This window comes from Dermacentor variabilis, unplaced genomic scaffold (genome assembly GCF_050947875.1).
Source record: "Dermacentor variabilis isolate Ectoservices unplaced genomic scaffold, ASM5094787v1 scaffold_15, whole genome shotgun sequence".
Classification (NCBI taxonomy): domain Eukaryota; kingdom Metazoa; phylum Arthropoda; class Arachnida; order Ixodida; family Ixodidae; genus Dermacentor; species Dermacentor variabilis.
In genome coordinates, this window is record NW_027460313.1 from 8476517 (window position 1) to 8495754 (window position 19238).

The following is a 19238-nucleotide window of genomic DNA, read 5'->3' on the forward strand; positions in this document are numbered from 1 at the left end:
GGAGTCAGAAAAGACTGTTGTATCTGGTCCTGTACTATAAGTGGTTACATTAAAAGAGGTCTGTACTGCACTGAGTTTTATTAGCTTCCAAAAACATATGACATGCTTACACAACAACACGTGTATGCATTGAAGACACTTCACAAACTATCTGGCTGTTGTTATGGCCGGTTTTCGTTAATCACATCACTGGACAAACCTCGCCCGTGATTAGTGTGCACTACCCAAAGCATGATCAAAGGATGCATGTCCTCCCACAGCTGATGCCTACACCCTGCTATGACACCCCAGCTACGACAGCAGCCTTGGTAAACCAGAAAAGATGCAAAAACGAAAGCAATCGGTGATGTCATGGATTTTGACATCATCTAGCTGGGTTTAGTTAGTTTTTATTGATAAAAATGAACTACATTACCAGAGGAACAAAGACCTAACCTGGCAAGTTTGGGAAACTCTTCTTGCACAACAGCCGAAATGGGAGAAAATACAGTAGAACCTCATTGACACATTCCCATGACGTATGTTTTCCCAGTGCCAACATTCACAATCGAGAACACAGAAAAACACTCAATAGAGTTACGCTAATTTTTTAACCGGTTCATACGTTCCCGGAAAAAACGATTTTTGGCACCAACGTTCAGTACGTCGCCAAACTGCCATCGCATGATACGTTTTCCGCCTGCTAGATCTCATGCAAACAAAAAGCGCAAAGTGCGCACGATCAAGCACAGTATGTAGCAGCATGCCGTGGCAGCTTCACCGCAATACTCGGCCGCCCATCCCTTTTGAAAATGCCGGCGCGCACACCGCATTCGTAGCTATCACTGCCAAACCTATTGCAATAAGCACCTTCATCTACCTGTTTACACCACGTGGTGCGCAGTGACATTGGTAGCGTAGTAGGCGATAATCCAAATGCACCGCTGTTCCCTGCAGCAGGCGGCGCAATGTGGCCATCACGTTTCGCTTCGGCGGCATCCAGCATCGCCCACCAGCTCGATTTCGTTTCGGTTTCCCGTCGCCCTCTTAAAACATCACGCAATAGGAAAACAATAAAATGCGTCTCAGGCTGCCGGAGCACCACCACCTCAACGCATGTCGGCGTCTGTCTCGTGCCACAAAGATCCACGCGACGCTTCGCTTTACGTAGATGTCAACAATAGTTGAGTCTCTCAAATTTTTAGTTTGGATCGCATGTTTTCTCTCCTGGTTTTTTCCAAAATGTATGAACGAGGTTCTAGCGAGGTTCCGGCGTGTGGCGTAAAATTAAAAAACAGACATTTGGCCTTTATCTTCTTCCGTACTAATCAAGCGATCTAGTAATCCTCCTTATTGTCCTTTTAAGTACTCACTTGTTCCATCACCTCATGTGGCATGCAGAAGTGCCACACTGCCTATGCATGTTGCAAACTCACACTGAACTTCATGAACTTGAGCACAGCATGATTTAGTGCTTACTAAGGGTTATGGCAAGAATGGAGCAGGGGTGGAGAGCGCCTGCTATGGACACCATAACTGTCTCGGTCATTGCAAACACCTGCCGCAGCAAAAGGGCACCAGTGCTCACTATTTCCCTATGGGCTCCCTCTCAAGGACTGACAGACCCCTAAGCTTCCCAACTTCGGCACTATGAGAAGTACTGCACTGCCAATGGCCCTCGAGCAGAGCACTTCCATGAACTAGTGCAGGTGGTGTAGACATAAACTCACTGGCAATCTGTCTACCAGAAGCTTCCCCATGAACCAGGAAAAACAATTTCAACTGTAACAATAAAAGACAAGGACAGAAACGGGTGACAGAGGAACAATGGGGAGAGCATGCAAAATGCACACTTTGTATCACACATTGAGTCACAGGTATTTCACAATTATCCAATCTGTCAGCCACCTGTTGTATTTTAGGTGACCAGCAGTAATGATCACAGCCAGCATCATTCCCCTAATTTTGCGCAACTCGCGTGAAGAAATGAAATAACCAGCAGAGAATGACACTACGGCGTGACTGGACAAGTGTGCAGTGCTATCACCTCATGGCAAACGTCCTGACTTCATACAAGCCCTTGGGAAAACGATACTGCTTGCGGTCAGCAAGCACTTGGGCGCCAGCTTTTTCAAAGAGCTGCAGGATGAGCTGGCGGGGACGTGTGATGCTTCCATCGCGGTTGTCAACATCGATGCTGTCTTGGGTGATGTTGTCTTTGATAACAAAAATGCCGTTTTCACGCAAGCCCCTGAGGCATCGCTGCACAAACGACACCAGGTCAGCATCCGTCAGATGTCCAGTCACCCACTGGCACCAGATTACATCATAGTAACCTTCCTTGGGGGCAAAATCCTGCAGACCTGTAAATGTGTGGTGACACAAAAACAAAGAATTTTACCAAGTGAAACACAAAAGAATGGACAGCTGGTTTAACATACCACGTTTTTTCCAGCACAAAGATGACACAAACGATTAGTCAAGACTAAATGCGAGACACAGTGCTCTGCCTCATTTATTCGGTTGAATCATCTTTGGCACACATGTGCGTGTAAAAGCGGAGAAATGCATATTCGTTTGTGCATATTTTTAAAATAACTTATCAGCATACAGCTTGCATTCACCTTCGCAGAAAAGGTTTTCAACACGCTCCGATTCAGGGCCGATGTAAGCTCGTGCTTGGTCCAAAAAGGCCTGGTTCTGTTCCACCATGTCAACGGTGTCGAACAGTGGCAGCAGCAAGTGCTTGGTGATGCGGCCTATGCCAGCACCGCAGTCCAGTGCACGATGCCTGCCCAGTGGAGCTGCCTTGTTCTGAAGAAGGGGACAGGGTATCGGTTCACACACAGAACAAGCCACCTCTTTCACAGGTACATACAACTGACTCGCTGTCCTAGCTACAAACCATGTTTACCTCACAGAAAACAAACCCACAGTGGCGTCATCAGAAGATGGAAATGAAAAAAAAAAAATGAAAAAAAAAAGAGAAATGAATACACGTTTGAAGAAAACCCATGGAAAACTTTTTTAGTGTCCACAGGTAATTGTGCAAGAATTGTGACAGGGCCTGCATTAGCGAGACTGGCAATTTTCAAAGCATTCAGCAGCATCAGAATGTCAGGATATTCAACATAAGCTCAAATATCTTGGCATAACATCACAAATACTAACCAAAACACTGACCAGGATTCTATTGGTACTATAACCACAAGTGAAAAGCGTCTATCATTTAGTCATTAAGCATCCAATCAATAATGCACGTGATAAACCAGTCAAAGGTTAATGTTCCCAAGATATGCGTCCACATTCTGCATCACCTAACACATAAATACAGTCTACGCTTGTTACAACGGACCCACGTACAACAGACTTTTGGATATAACGGACAATATTTCTACCTTATCTTATATTTTATAATGAACTGCTACCAACTAGCCCAACAAGAAGTGCTTTTAAGATATATTTCTACCTTAGTTGGCTCTACATATTTTATTAATGCAACGAAGTTCGCTTTTAACGGACTGCACTACTAAGGAATATCAGCTACAGCACACGAAATTAGCGGCAATTTTTGTCAAAATCGGGCATATAAAACAAACTTTTGCAGTGTCACCACGGGCTGGCAATTGACTTGGGAGGCTGAATATCGTGCGCGCAAGGGAGGGAGGAAAGCAGGTATGAAGCGCGGTGTCTTTCACGTACAAGGCATGGTGGGGTGACGAGGCAGAGGGAGGGTTCTGCTTCGGTTGCTACTGTTAACCCTTTAACTGGTAGCTCAACAATATTGTTGACCTAACAAAAACATGTACAAAAACGAGACACATCTATATCTTAGTCTGTGCCTCTCAATTTACATCTGTTTATGTTCCTGCTCAACATTGGCATCCACAAAAATGTCAATCATGAGCAGCAGCAAATGTTTTGATGACAAAACTGGAGGACTTCGTTCTCTTCTTTTTTTTTTTCTTTCTTTACTTTGGACGTTCGTCACTTACTCTTTACAATAACGTTGTTACACATCGCAACTAAAGTTTCGGAAGTGAGGTGCTTCGGATATTATGGACTTCAGATAAAACGGACATTTTTTGTTGGATTATCAGGGTCCATTGTAATGAGAGTCGACTGTAGTCAGACTGCCTCACATGGATCTTTAAGACGTTCACTGCGGCAGCACTTTTAGAAGTCTCAAATTCTGTAGGTGATGACACACCAGCATGATATTCGCCGTTTTCCTATGTTTTCTATATTCCTCTGGTGCGTCATGACCGACCAGTGAGCAACCAAGGAGTTGTGCTCCTTTGCAACTTCCTCAAGGTACAGAGAGATGGTGCCATGGCACGTCTTCAGAAACATTAAAATGAAGGTATCACGGCTGCCATTTGCGTGTAGTTCAGATTCTCCCACCAGGCGACGCCACTCAGTCATGTTAAGGCAAAAGGTGAAAAAAAAAATCTGCTCTTAGCTGTTGGAGCATGCTTCGGTCCGTCCCTGAGGAAAATACCCCATCCGCCCTTCCTTTCAGGATGAGTTATGCCTGGCAGCACTGTTGTTTTGCTGCTGCGCGTGGTGGCCTTCATCCCGCTAATACTTTCAACAATGGCTCGGTCGAAGCTTTCTCTATGTAAAATGGTCAGTGCTGCTGATGGTGGCTATAGGCATGGTAAGTGGTTTGTTACTGCCGCTGTCGTGGATGCGGGCCACTACTTCGAAAACGTGTCTTGGTAGATGGCCTGCAGACTGCAGTGCTCACTACCTCGGTGGAACCGAGATTGAAACTGAACAGACTGAGACGGAACAGACAGACTGAAATGGATGGAACCTTAAGTGACGTTGATCGTCAAACAGTTTTGTTTGTTTTTCTTCCTAGTTTCAACTTTTTGTTTTCTTTTTTTAGCATTCTGCACAGTACAGGTCCGCTAAATGAAGGCTCGTGGCTTGAAATGGTAAATATAGCTTTGTGCCTATAAACAGATAGATAGGTAAATAATCGAAAGGGAAGGAAATTGCTACTGACTGCAGTAACTGTCGAGCGCAGTCTGCCGACACCTGAACAGCGGTCAGCAGTGGAGGAGGGGTGGCGGTAAAAGAGTAGGGGTAAAAGTTAGATTAAAGTAAAAACAAAATATTTACAACTAAGTACAACTAAATTTACTGAGTAAAAAGAAAAAAAAAACTGTATGTGGAGTGCCTTTCTCAATAAAGTTTGGTCGCGTGGAACAACGGGGTGGCGAGGCCCGACTGCTCGAGGAAGTCGTAGTGCTTTTTAAGTTACCCTGGACAATTAGAGATGTGTGCACCACTGACACCAGTTATGTTTCGACCACATGTGCCACGCGACCTGACGCCCGTTTCCATTACTTCAGTGCTAACAATACACAGAGCCCCTTTCGCATGCCTTGCAGTGCGCCAAAAAGGGTGCTTTTTACATACATCCATGACAAAAAGGCTTTGTGTGTAGCCAGCCAAAGCACTCATGCATCCCAAAACATATGTTTATGTAAGAGGTATTTTTCGGTATTTTTTAAATTTTTTTCGCCGCTGTTTGCAAATCGCATGAACATGAATGGGGATTAGGGTGGCGAACAAATGTCCACAGGCCATCGGCCATGTTTTGGTGCAAGTGTGCCGGTTCCTGCAATCGCCGAAGCTAAGCAACATTGATCCGAGCTAATAGGGAGACCACCTCCAGGAATGCCAACTGATGATAGCTCTGCCTGCCGTGAAATAGTCCAAATGGTTACCTTGCGCGATACAGTTACGGTAACAGAGGCAAGGGATGTCTCCATCCCCCATGCTAACAACAATTCATCACCAAAAGTGCATCTAAAGCTGAGATGAGCAGACACTATTCACACAAAGGTAGAGGCAAGTGGACGCAGCCGAAAAGTGCCTGTACTCTCTTTTGATGGCTTGCTTCCCTTCTCATGTGTGTGGGAGGTTGCCTTCTCCTACTTTCGAAAGAGATCGTGTTTCCTATTGTCCCATGAGCCGGCTGAATGATATTTTGGCACTTGTCGGTGTGTTGAAGCATGCGGACAAAGCCCTTGCAATGCTTGTCACCAGTATTTGCAGTGCTCAGACGCCAGAATACAGATGTGATAAACAGCTGAGGTTTTTCGGTCTGTATGGCCCACGAACGAAGCGCACAAGGCAGCATTCCCGGGCATGAAATCATGTGATAAAACTGGGATTGCCTCATGCAGCAATGGCGAGGAATTATTTCTGATTCCTTCGTCCATGTGTGTGTAGGCTTTTAGATCACTGCTGGTGTGGGATGGACTGTTATAAAACTTGAGAAGGATACTATTTATATGATATAGTACAGATAAAGACTCAACTTGTGGTTGCATTCTTTCATGCGAATGTTCATATCAATGCCCGTATAATACACCTGCTTGCGTACCACTTAGTACAAATATGTAAAAAAAATTATGGGGTTTTACGTGCCAAAACCACTTTCTGATTATGGGGCACGCCGTAGTGGGGGACTCCAGAAATTCTGACCACCTGGGGTTCTTTAACGTGCACCTAAACTACAGATATGTTCTTTAGCAAACAGCGCGAATAACGGTACACAGAAAGAGGCACATGACACAGGCGCTGACTTTCAACAAGTAAGTTCATTGCTTGAGCGCAGAATATATAGGCAGGGAAGTAGTAGTAAAAACAAATAGCATGGAAACACGAAACGAATGACTTGAGATTATATGTTGGCGGAGATCGGTTAAACTTGAAGATAAGCGATTTTCTTGTCTAATAACTGGATGGATGGTGAACTGATGCATGAAGGACCACGTTGGGTGATGGCAAATGCTTCGATAATTTCACGCGTGCGCTGGTCAGCGTGCTTTTGGATGACAGTGACCTTTCTCAAATAGTTCATGCATCAGTTCACCATCCATCCAGTTATTAGACAAGAAAATCGCGCATCTTCAAATTTAACCGATCTCCGCCAACATGTAATCTCAAGACACTCTTTTCGTGTTTCCATGCCATTTGTGTTTTTACTACTACTTCCCTGCCTATATATTCTGTGCTCGCATATAAACCTACACGTTGGAAGTCAGCGCCTGTGTCGTGTGTTTCTTTCTGTGTCCCGTTATTCGCATGTTTGCAAAAGAATGTGTTCGTACCAACAAGCCCGGCCAGCCACTATTATAAATATGTGTCCAGCAATTATGACATTACTCAGAAATCATCCACGTTTCATGTGCTCCCACTGCTTAAGCAACTTATCACTGAGAGCATGCTTCCCTCCCCGTTTGCTCCCCGTTTGCAGCGCAAGCGGTGGTCCCCTATTTATACCTTTCGTTGTGGCATGTTTGAGCCACGACCGTGATTGAAACGCGCCAAGCGACGCCGCTCGCGACGCTCAAGCCGAAATAAACGCACGTGACAGTATGCATATGTGCTTATATAAAAAATGTTTATTACACGGGTTTGTTTCAATGCTTGCCATCTGTCAATTGCTGATGTACACTTATTTGGTTGTTTACACAAATATACTGCAGTCGTAGAACTCTGTCACGGGACAGCAGCTATAAGTTCGAAGGTTGTAGATGTACTGCGGAGATAAGTCTTCCAGAAATAAACCTCCATATAACGAAGTCTGTAAAAGCAGCAATTTGCTTCATTATATCAAAACTTTGTATTGAAATTACACTTTTTACGCAAATACGTACAGTCGCCGATTGATGTTTCTTACATGGAAAGGGCCCGCGCAATTTTCTTAATTATCGGGCAATTGAGAAAATCAAGTTTAAATGAGCAAACAATTCATTTTGATAAATTTAGAAGTCGGCCACAAATGACACGGTTTCATGCCACATCGACGATATCTTCACATCAGCGGTACGGATTAAGCGAAGCCAGCCACGCTTTTGCATGCACTCTGCCTCCATGGCCGATAATGTCGCCCGTACTGGGACAATGCTACCAGGAAAAGCACCGGCAGCTGGGAGCAAATGCTTCGTCTGCCTCTCGCTCCAACGGGTCATTGAAACTCAAGAATGCCCTTTCAGAGGCCATTGCAGAAGCAAAAAATTTTTATTTCAGCAACACTTTACCAAATTTTATTAAGGACGATCCCCAGAAGTTCTGGAACTTTATTAAGGAACGGAATAAATCCATAACGAACATTATCCATGATAACATTCCAATAACTGATCCCAAGGCTGTTGCTAACCTTTTAAATGACCACTTCCACAGTGTCTTCTCACCACCAACTGAACCCTCTTTCCAAACTTCACCATCCTGCTCTTCTGACATTAACATTTCTCATGAAGGTGTACTTAACATGCTCCTCCGGTTAAAAGTAAAATCATCTGTTGGTCCAGACGGCATTCCCAACACCTTCCTTCGACGTTATGCGGAACATTTAAGTAAATTCCTTGTAGTAATCTTTCAGGCCTCTCTACATTCCGCGGTACTTCCGCTCGATTGGAAAGTAGCACGTGTTGTCCCTATATTAAAAAAAGGTGACCCAAGCTCAGTTATAAATTACCGTCCGATTTCCATATTATCCTCTTCTTGTAAATTAATTGAACACATTGTTGCTGACTACATTAATGATTTCTTAAACAAGCGTAAAATTTTATCTCCTTTCCAACATGGCTTCAGGAAGGGGCTCTCGACAGTCACCCAATTAAGCACAGTCATTCACTCGTTTGCTTCTGTCCTTGACAAGGCTGGCCAAGTGGATGTGATATTTTTGTATTTTCAAAAAGCATTTGATGTAGTTCCTCACGACAAATTAATTTATAAATTAGAATTCCTTGGTCTTCCTGCCTTTATCCTGTCCTGGGTTTCAGCTTACTTGACGCGTCGCAAACAGTACGTAGTGATTGATGGGCAGCAGTCCGATTCTCTTTCGGTAACCTCTGGCGTGCCTCAAGGCAGCGTCCTTGGCCCGCTACTATTTCTTATTTATTGTAACGACATAGTTGATGTAATAGAGGCCCCTGTCAATATTCGTCTGTTCGCAGACGACTGCATCATTTTTAACGATATTAATACAGTTCATGATCAACTATCTCTTCATTTAGCCTTAAAACATTCTTGAGTGGAGCAACAAGTGGGGAATGAAACTTAACTCAGATAAATCTGTGCTTCTACGTATAACAAACAAAAAACTACCCCTAAAATTTTCTTATTCTATTGGCCAAGATCCCTTGGCCGAAGTGAGCGAGTACAAGTATCTTGGAATTACAATTACTAACAACCTAAATTGGAATAGCCACATTGCTGCTACCGCCTCCGCTGCTTTCAGAAAGCTATGTCTACTTCGCCATAAGCTTAAACATGCATCCCATGAAGTAAAATCCTTAGCCTACACCACATTTATTCGACCCAAATTGGAATACTCGTGCGTTATTTGGGACCCGTTTACCAAAATCAACATTTACGCCCTTGAAAGGATACAGAGAAGAGCCATACGTTTTATTTTTTCCAAACACGGCCGCGAAGAGTCTGTTTCTGAATTACTGCGGACAAATGGCTTTCACACCCTTCAAACGAGGAGAAAAATAATACGCCTGCAGTTCCTCTACTCCTTGATAAATCGTAAATTTTCTTTAGATCCTAGTTCATACATAACACTTTCCGCATCCAGGAAAACCCGTCATTCCCACCCCCTCGCTCTCTCCCCTTACGTTGCCAGGACAAACCTCTTTAAATTTTCATTCTTTCCTCGAACCATAGAAGAATGGAACCTCATCCCTTTCCATCATCTGAACTCACCTGAATCAATTCAAACTCATATTATTAGTATTTCTTAACTAACATTGCTGTTTCGTGTTATATTGTTTCATTTCTTGAATTTCATATTTTTGCAATTCTGCCTTTTATACATGTACTTTTATTTGTTACCATGCCCCTCCTGTTTGGGCCACACGGCCTGCAGTATGCTGTAAATAAATAAATAAATAAAATAAAAATTATGCAATTTCCATTACTAAACATGTGGTAAGACAGCTTACATGGTGCCACGCCTTCACGGCACGCCCGCTCTTTGCCCGTGTGGCAGATTATCTCGGAAGCAGGGTGCACAGCTGTATATGCGCTCCGCCGCGCTTACAGCCACACGCAGCCACGGCTGAGATGCACCAGAAATCAAGACACCCGCGAAGTTAACTCCCCCCATCCTCGCGCACGGTTGATCGCGCTACCGCGAGCTCGCTGCTCTCCATCGTTTGCCTTTGCTCGTGCGGCAAGGTGGCACTCGTGAAGCCACCATTTTTCTTGTCTCACCCTCGCACACTTTCACTTGCACCATAAAGTGCACAGCGCGCGGGGCTCAATACAATCTTATTACACTTGGACTTTATACGGAACATGATGCGGCTCCACTTCGGCGGTCGCTCTTGTCGCGCGATATGAGAGGTGCGCACGCAAGCTGCTAATTGTAATTCAATCATTTCACCATATGCATGCGCGGAAGTTTACATTTATTGTCTCGACATTCCTTTGCGGCGGCAGTGAAATTTCGTTATATTGAAATCGCATACAAGCACTTTGCTATGCTGAGGTTCTAAATACATAGTGTTCTATGGACAAGATGTTACAACAAGTTATACTTTGTTATATTGAGAATTTTGTTATATTGAGGTTTAACTGTACTGGCAGGCGTGTGCAAAGTTTGAATAATGTATATAATAATGTCCTAATAGATTCGGTTGTTGAATCGAATAATCATTAGTTGATTTGAATTTGGCAGTATGCAATTCGGTGTCAAAAGTTACTATTTGCACACCCCTACAATATAGACAGCATAGTACACGTGGTTATGCTCTTTTATTGGGATAGACATCCCGCACACTTCCAACACACATGACGAGCTGTCGCGGGTGCGTTGGCGCACCCGCTTGAGAGCCTGCTCGGCCCACCCACATGGTATTGCAGATCTCGTCATAGAGTCGGGATACAGTGAAATGGTAAATGAAGCAGTAGCACAGAATGTTTGCTTTAGCAAATTTACATAACGCGCTCACCACTGCTAGCACTCATTGAGCAAGCGTTACGATCATGATGACCATCGCAAGCACTCGCGCACAGCCCTCAGATGTTTTCCAAGTTTCGCCGATAGCCGTTTTCGTTGCTTTCGCGAAGGACAGTGTCTTTATCTCCGCATGACATAGGCGTCACTGGCCACTGGCCTTTGGCGTCACATAGACGTCACTGACACTGGCCTTTGAAATAAGATAACAGGCTCTACACAAGCAAGAACTGCATAAATTGATTATTTGCTAAACGCCATCAGTCTACATAACGTAAATTGTGCACATATTGACTGCCTTTTTCACGATGTCTGGGATTTTTCTTTTCTTTTACTGCGGAATTCGGAGACTTTCTAGTGCACGTGCGCTGTTGTGCATGCAATGATGAAAAAGCTTTGCAAGAAGAAATGGCAGAAAACTCTGCTCGATCAGCTGCAATGCACCGCTACAGCAGACGGCAATCACTGATGTCATTTTCGAGGGTACGATGACTAGTCGAAAAATAAAGTGGGCAATGTGGGGGTGCAAGCATTATGGAAGTGCGATGATTATGAAGGTGAATATATCTTTGTACGAGAAGACCACCTACTGGAAATCACGTTTCAAAACTTCGCTGGTCGTCAGAATGTATGTGAAATTCGGTTTGTTGCGCACGGCTTGGAATGCTACAGGTCACGTAGCCATCCGCACTTTTCACTGTAGCCGGGGAAATAAAGGCTCGCTCATTGTTCGCTGCTAATCCTATCGTTCAACCAGAGTCCCGTAGAATAGGGCAAGCACAGTACTGTGCCAAACCCGTTGCACCTCACTGCGTCGGGGAAGCAAGTTTCCAGACATCGTCGTACGAGCCTGGGAACTAGAAGGAGGCGAGAGAAAGTTCTGTGTGCACTTCAAGAACGCTTCCAGAGTCACCTGTGAACAAAAGTGAGCACCCAGGAAATTTCTGGAATCTTATTTAATCTGCAATTCTCCTAGGCACAATGGCCTAACCTGCTGGCCTGCAGTCATGATGTACTGTGCACGGCACTTTCTTTCTTTCATTTATTTTCTCCCAGCAGCCACAATGGAGTAAGCTGCCTTTAGATTACATTGAAGGCCTGGTTGCCGGCACATGCACTTGAAGGAATGTGGAGGTGGCACGGCAAGTAGACTGAGCCAAACACTCAAATCTAGAGAAAGAATCCAACTACGTTTTGCCCGCTGTGTAATGTTTAGTGCAGCCACATTTGACATATGTTGGAACTGACGTGAAACGGCTTGATATTTTTTTGCACAGATGGCACCACTAGCAAAATATGCCTAATATTTATTATTATAAATCTTTTGTTTCAAGCACTGCTTAGTAAAACTAGTAATTACAAGACACTCTTGCTCTACTAATGTGCAATACTCGTTCTGAATTAGAAGGTACATGAAAAAGAATGTCAATTTGCATGGACTAGGCCAGCAGAAAAATTAGTTAAATTCACTGCTCTCTTGTAGATTCCTTAATAAACATAAGATAATTGTCTCTTCATAGAATTGGAGAGAAGGGCTTGCTGCTTGCCTACTGAAATTTTCAGAGTAGCAGCTTGAATACGTTTTGCCCCTTTTTCGGCAATGTGTGACCAAGTGTAGCCACAAATTGCCAATGTGAAGTAATGATAGCTCATGAACTGTTCATTAGAACACAAGACATCTTCGCATAGGTGATAAGTGCACTGTAGCTTAGAAAACCATTAGATGTTGCTGTTCGGCAAAAACATTGAGCAAAAACATTGTTTTTTTGCTCACACTGTTTTGGTTTCCGTCACATAACGCTTCAGGCTACGCGAAAATACTAGGCGTCATTGGAAAGCGCAGAAAGCACAGCGCGTCCACAATGACTAAAGCCCGCCATGGCAACTGTTGCCATCACCAGGGCGCACTGACGAGGAAAGAGAGATGCCCTGACGACATTTTAAAGCTTTTGCCTTGTGCATCGCCCGCCACATTCAGTCAATCTGGCTGCGACGGAGCGTGCTTTTGGATCCGTGCTGCAGGCCATGATTGTGTGCTAATTGGAGTGCTTCGTTAGGCATGCCTCGCATGTGCTTTTGTAGTCACAGTGATAAATGGCTCAGTCAGCCGCCAGGCAAAAGCGTCCGACTTTGGAGCAGAAAGTTCTGCTGATAAAAGAAGTGTAAAAAGGCGGCCGGCAGTAAACTGACATCGCGAAGGAATTTGGCATACCGCCGTCTACTTTATCAACTGTACTTAAAAACAAGGAAGCTGTGATGGATGGCTTTCAAAAGAGCTTCCCGGCGAAGAGAAAGAGGAATTGCGATTCGAAACACTCCGAAATGGAAGGTGCACTTTTACAGTGGCTGAAGAACACCAGGAGTGCAAATCTCCCTGTACATGGACCTGCACTTGCTGCAAAAGCCGAAGCTCTCGCCCTCCAAATGGGCCATAAAGATTTCAAGTTCAGCAATGGCTAGCTTGAGCAGTTCAAGAAACGACACGGTGTGACCTCGTAGTCAATCGTTGGTGAGAGCGTAACCGTGACACTGTAGATGTATGTTGCCAACATCAGCTCCAAGCTCTACTTCAAAAGTATGAAGACAAAGACATCTACAACCTAGATGAGGCTGCATTTTTCCACAAGATGCTACCGAATCGCACATTCACTATTGCTGGCGGATCCTCATCCGGAGGAAAACAAAGCAAGGAGCGGGTCACGGTGCTGTTTGGTGCCAATGCAACAGGCGAGGACAAGCTTGCTTTGTTGATACTGGGGAAGGCAGAGAAGCTGCGGTGCTTCTGAAATGCAACTATTCCCAAGGAATGCATCTACAGAAGTAACAAGCCAGCATGGATGACTGCTGCTATTTTTTAAGACTATGCACACCTTCTTGATAGGTGGTTCAGCGCAAAGAACTGTGAAGTGCTTTTCATAATTGACAATTGTCCGAGCCACAGAAGATTGACAAGCATAAGGCGATCGCTGTGCAATTTTTGCCTGCAAACAACCGCGGTACTGCAACCGATGGATCAGGGCATCATTGAGACCACCTGGAAGCTGTACCGCAAGGCTCTTTTGCAGTGCATGCTCACAGTGTATGGTGCCAGCAAGAGGTACAACACTGATTTGCTTGGTGTGATCCATTTGCTAAACTTTTCATGGAAAGAACTTGCACCTTCGAAGGTCGCCAACTGCTTTGTGCATGCTGGTTTTTCCCGTGCCGTTGTCAGCAACCCTGACGATGACCAGCCTGACAATGACCGGACTTGCACCGGTCTGTATGAGGCGGTTCACAAAATTGCTGGCCAAGAGGTAGAAGGCGACTAAGACATTCGTGTTGGCTGACGCTGCTGCTCCCGTGGTCGCGCCAGCGACGGATGCAGAGAAACTAATTGACACTAAAAGTTGTTGGCCCCAACGAGGTCGAAGAGCCGACAGGCGAAGAGCCACATGAAGTGCCAACTATGGTGCAGACGTAGGAGTACCTATGCCTGCTGCGAAATAGTGAATGCATGAGCGGCGATCACGGCCTCGTGCAATGCTTGGTCAAATTATAGCAGGGGTTGTTCGTGCCTGGTAAGAATTTGAAACAGCCAAAGCTCACGGCCTTTTTTGCACCTGAATAAAGTTTTGCTTCACTGAATACATTGTATTTTGACTTCCTTCGACTGGTTTAGCTTTTCTCGAGCGGTCGCTTATATCAAATTACCACTTATTATTTCGCTGTCCCGCTGACTATGTTATAATGTGGCATTACTGTATATGGTGCTTTGTGCTCCAGGTGGCAGTAATGTCGAACTCCAATGGCATAGTCCGAGTGGACAACAGACTTCTAAACAAGCCCATCACTATGGTGTTGAGCGATGCCTCCAAATTCATACTGGAACACGAGCCACTACACTACCACCAGAGCAAGGAGGTGCTCGTGTGCACCATGCAACCGGATATACAGGGTCCTGCATATTTGGCTGCGCCCGTTTGAAAAAAGGTTTTGCACTCACCGCTGCACTGTTCTTGCTTAAATTTTGCTTAAAGATTGCATTTTGGAGTCTACATCGTTTAGTATAACACTTACCACAGTTGCCTGGTTTTTAAGAAAAAAGTGTGAATTTGTCTTAACTTATGGGGATGCGAGCTGCCGCAGCGACAGTGCTAGCATAAACTTGTGTCACTGCCTGCCAGCAGCTGCAGAAAGCAGCTGGTCAGGGAAGCTTGCCGTGTGTTCCAGGAGTGGGCAAAACGTGGCAAACCTCCCTGACTGGCTGCTTGCTGCCACTGCCGGTCAGGGAGGATGATCAGAGAGCTTATGCTAGCGAGTCACTGCAGTTGCTCGCATCCCCATAAGTGAAGGCAAATTCACACTTTTTTCTTAAAAACCAGGAAATTAACTGTGATAAGTATCATAGAAACGAAGTAGATTCCAAAATGTGATCTTTCAGCAAAATTTGAGCAAGAACAGTGCAGCGGTGAGCGTAAAATTCTTTTTTTGAACAGGTACAACGAAATATGCAGGACCCTGTAGAGCTACCCAGCATCCCTTGTGGGCCAGTAGAAGTGTGTACAAGTATCGTCTGCTATTTCCGTCTGCCAGCGGTGGCTCCTCCATGATGCATTACGTAGCATGTATGACACTACGGGGACGTAGAGAGAGGCGACAACACAAGTGCCGACCAGCAATTGCAAGATTTACCTAAAAGGCAAGGCAGAAGCAAACATACAAAAAAAGTATACAAGAAATAAAAAAAGTTTTACAAATTGCTGACTTCCGCATTGCGGCTTTGCACATGCAGCTGTCGGCATCTGTGAAGAAATGGAGACCCTCTCGAAGATAATACGCAGAGGGACAACTGAAACTAGAAAGTTCAAAAAGCCTTATGAAATGCACAAGCAGACAGGCAAACTGATATGCCCAGAGGTGAATGGGAGACAAAGCTAATGAGACACATATGGTGGTCGCACGGACGGCACCGATGTGCACAGAGTCGAGATTCTAGAGAGCTACAGGACATTGACGAACTTGAACGTCGGTACAAAGCAAAACCACCCTTTCGCTAGCAGAAAGCTGACATGATGCGGACATGGCTTTGCAGTAGAGGCGAGTGGAGAGAGAATATCCGGTTGCATGGTACACAAGGGCGTCTCCTTGCTTTGGCGGCAGGGCTTGTGTTCCAATTGCAGATTTGGAAGCGTTGCTCAACACTATAGTGACGTGCTCGCTCAGAGTCGGTCGTCCACTCCGACCCTGCCATTGGAATTCGACACTAACGCCACCTGGAGCACAAAGCACCATACATGAGCATAGAAAGAATGAACACTTGCATGCACTATGTGCTACTGAAGTAGATGCAACAGCTGCTGGGGTTAGCATCTGGACCAATCCCGAAGGAAGTGCAATGTCACATAGTGCCTCAATGCGCTAGCTGCTGCAGGAGGACAATGGAGAAAAGCAGCACGCATAAATTAATGCTACACGATGTGACAGATGTACCACGCATCTCAAACCACTAGCTTGTACCAGAAAAGAACTGGTGAAGTTGTTATTCTCTTGAGGTATGCATGTATACGTAGCCTAATGGGTAGAGCTGAGGCTCTGGGGTATTTGGCATCAAAACCCACCATAGAACTCAATTTTACTGTTGTTGCGAGAGAAGCTACCTGGCCAGAAGAAACACAGGGATTGATTCAAATAATGCTACACATTAAAAAGAACTGCCCATTTTATTTTCTTACACAAGTGAGGACTAGGAAGCTCCTCCCCATCTATAAGTTGGAATTGTTAGGCTGTACCTCTCCACCCACCCCCAAGTAAAGATCAAGCTGTCAAGAAGTTGCTGGATACGGCAACATGGTCACTTTGAAATTAACACTTTTGCTACATGTACACATAATGCTGCCCTTATTGGTTTGCAGCAATCCTCATCATTAAGGAAGTGAAGTGCAAAAGCAGATGTCACTCTTCGCACATTGTATTTCAAATTTCAGCAGTTAACTCTGCCGGGTATGGCAAACACTCAAAATGGCAATGCAAGGCCCCTTTAAACAGAACCAACTACTTCAGCAAGTCACTCTGCGTTACCTAGGTGACTTATTCAAGCTGCCTTATCAGCTTGCCAGGCATACCTCTCGAAACTGCTTGAGCAGCCGGTTTGACGAGTGGATGTCTGTGCTGCTGATCTCCGAGTACCCGCCCAGCATGCCATCTACAGTGGCCGGAATCGTCTCCCAGTAGGCCTTGCCCTGGTTATAAAAGTCGTCCGAGTGCTGAGCCGATGACATGCTGACAGCCACCTTTCACTGCAAAGGAGGAAGCTCCTTGAAATGCACATCCAGTCACACACACATACTTTCTGCTTTCACATACCAGCCATTAAAATCACCTTGCACTTCCACACAAAGTGTTGGCACACCATTACTGCTATACTGCTGCTATCCCTACTAGGTGACAGATGAACACACATAAGCTAATCTGCACTACAAATGTTGCATCTGGCAGGGACAGTAGCGGTAAATAAGTAATACTAAGCTAAAACTTTTCTAATAATATACTAGCACTCATTCACTATTTTAGCAAATTCTGTGCTAACTTTTCAATTTTGTGGATATTTTCACCATCTCTGCCTTTAGCATAATGTAGCATTTAATTTTTAGCAAAGTAACCTTTAGCATAATTCCCAACTGCAGTTGGGAATTATGGTGACAAAGGAGTGCAGATGAAAAGAGTGCATAACTACATAATCTTCTGCAGTAAGCGCACAGAGGTCATGTGGCACCAGCATCAGATACACTGCCGGTTACTTGAGCAGACTGAACTAGTACTGAAAATGATACTAGATTTCAGACTACGAACTGCGGTATGGTGAACCCTCCAAAACTGCAGGAGCACTATTTGAGCCTTAACACTGCCATGGCGAGGAGGACACACACTGCAAAAGAAATGATGCATCAGCAACTAAACCCAGATGAATACTTATGCTCCCACTCATTTAATCCATCTAGTAGCGCTTTAATGCACTTAGTATACAAGGAGATCCTACGATAAGGTCTGACCATTAGATGTGTGGCTGTCATTGGCACCAGGAAATCTCGGCCCTCTGCTGCAACAGTCCCATTGAACAAATCCTCAGCTTTATAAGCTCTCCAGAGACCTCAAGCTACCAGCAGGTCGCTGATTACAAAGTGGTTACAATGCCTGCAATTCTCGTTTTCGATCACTAATTCGTTTGACAGAGGAAAATGCAACGCTACTCAACTGCAAATTTATCCGACATAAAACAGACCTTTCCTTTTTTTCCCTTTATACACGGTTAGATAACTATACATGTTAGATAACTATGCTTGCTAGCTGCGATGTGCTTTCGATAGCACCTAGGTTCTACGGCCAAGAACAGGCGTCTCGGGCTCACGGACGAAAGGCCATACGGACCGCGTGTTGCAGGTCCCTGGCCTAGGGTTATCGAACCATTATCGAAAGGTACTAATTTAACCGAACACGTGAAGTGCGTTTGTATTTGTGGGCTAGTAAGTTCAATTAATGCGAACGACTTTACATGTATTTGCTGACGTCTCCGTCACAACTTCGCGCCGTAGGTGCTGAGAATGCCGATGAACGCTGGTACGCACGATGCGCGCGCCTGACGGTCACATTAATCAGCAGCGTCAAAGCAACAACCGGTACCGACAAAGAAATAAAAAATGGATTCGTGCGCATCTCAACACGATTGTTTGCAAATTCCTGCAAGAACTGTCCTTACATAAACGAGGTGTTATGAACGCGTCTCCTATGAATGGACGACAATCGACCCTGGGCACCAGCTGAATGATAGAGGACGTTGAATACAACAAAAGGGAAAACACGGTGAAACATATATCGTTGCTATCAAACTTGTTACCTGGAACTAAGGCAGCAGTTTGGCCCTGGGCAAATGGGCGAAACGAACACGAGCCGAGCACGCCGGCCCAAGCTACAGGCGACAACAGCAGCAACAGCCTTTCGCAGGGCTGGCAGAGCGCGAACGCCGACTCCACGAGCCTTCACGGAAGCGGATATGCCAAAGCGCGTGGAAGTAGGTGAGCAACCTAAGTGGGATGCTTTGGTTGCTAAAGCTATGCCTAGAATATGTATGTTAACAAGCGCCAAAAATTATTGGTGCGGTAGGAGACAGAACTAGAGAGTCAACGGCGATTCTCGGCATTCTTGGCGGCTGTGCTGTGTTGGCTCAAAGCGTCTAGGGGAATGCCGTGTCAACAAGCTGCTTTCACGATCGTTTTCACGAAAGCGACGT

At 45.0% G+C, this 19238-nt stretch overlaps 1 protein-coding gene across 1 annotated transcript; it reads right to left on the bottom strand.

Moving 5' to 3' along the window:
- Window positions 1–1875: 1875 nt before the first annotated feature.
- LOC142567913 (N-terminal Xaa-Pro-Lys N-methyltransferase 1-B-like) lies at window positions 1876–18993 on the bottom strand. Its single transcript, XM_075678004.1, has 4 exons — window positions 18846–18993; window positions 17077–17250; window positions 2604–2793; window positions 1876–2342 (listed from the first exon to the last, which is right to left on the bottom strand). Exons 2-4 carry the CDS (start codon window positions 17230–17232, stop codon window positions 2023–2025), a joined length of 666 nt encoding a protein of 221 aa, XP_075534119.1. The 5' UTR covers window positions 17233–17250; window positions 18846–18993; the 3' UTR covers window positions 1876–2022.
- Between the last annotated feature and the right edge of the window lie 245 nt (window positions 18994–19238).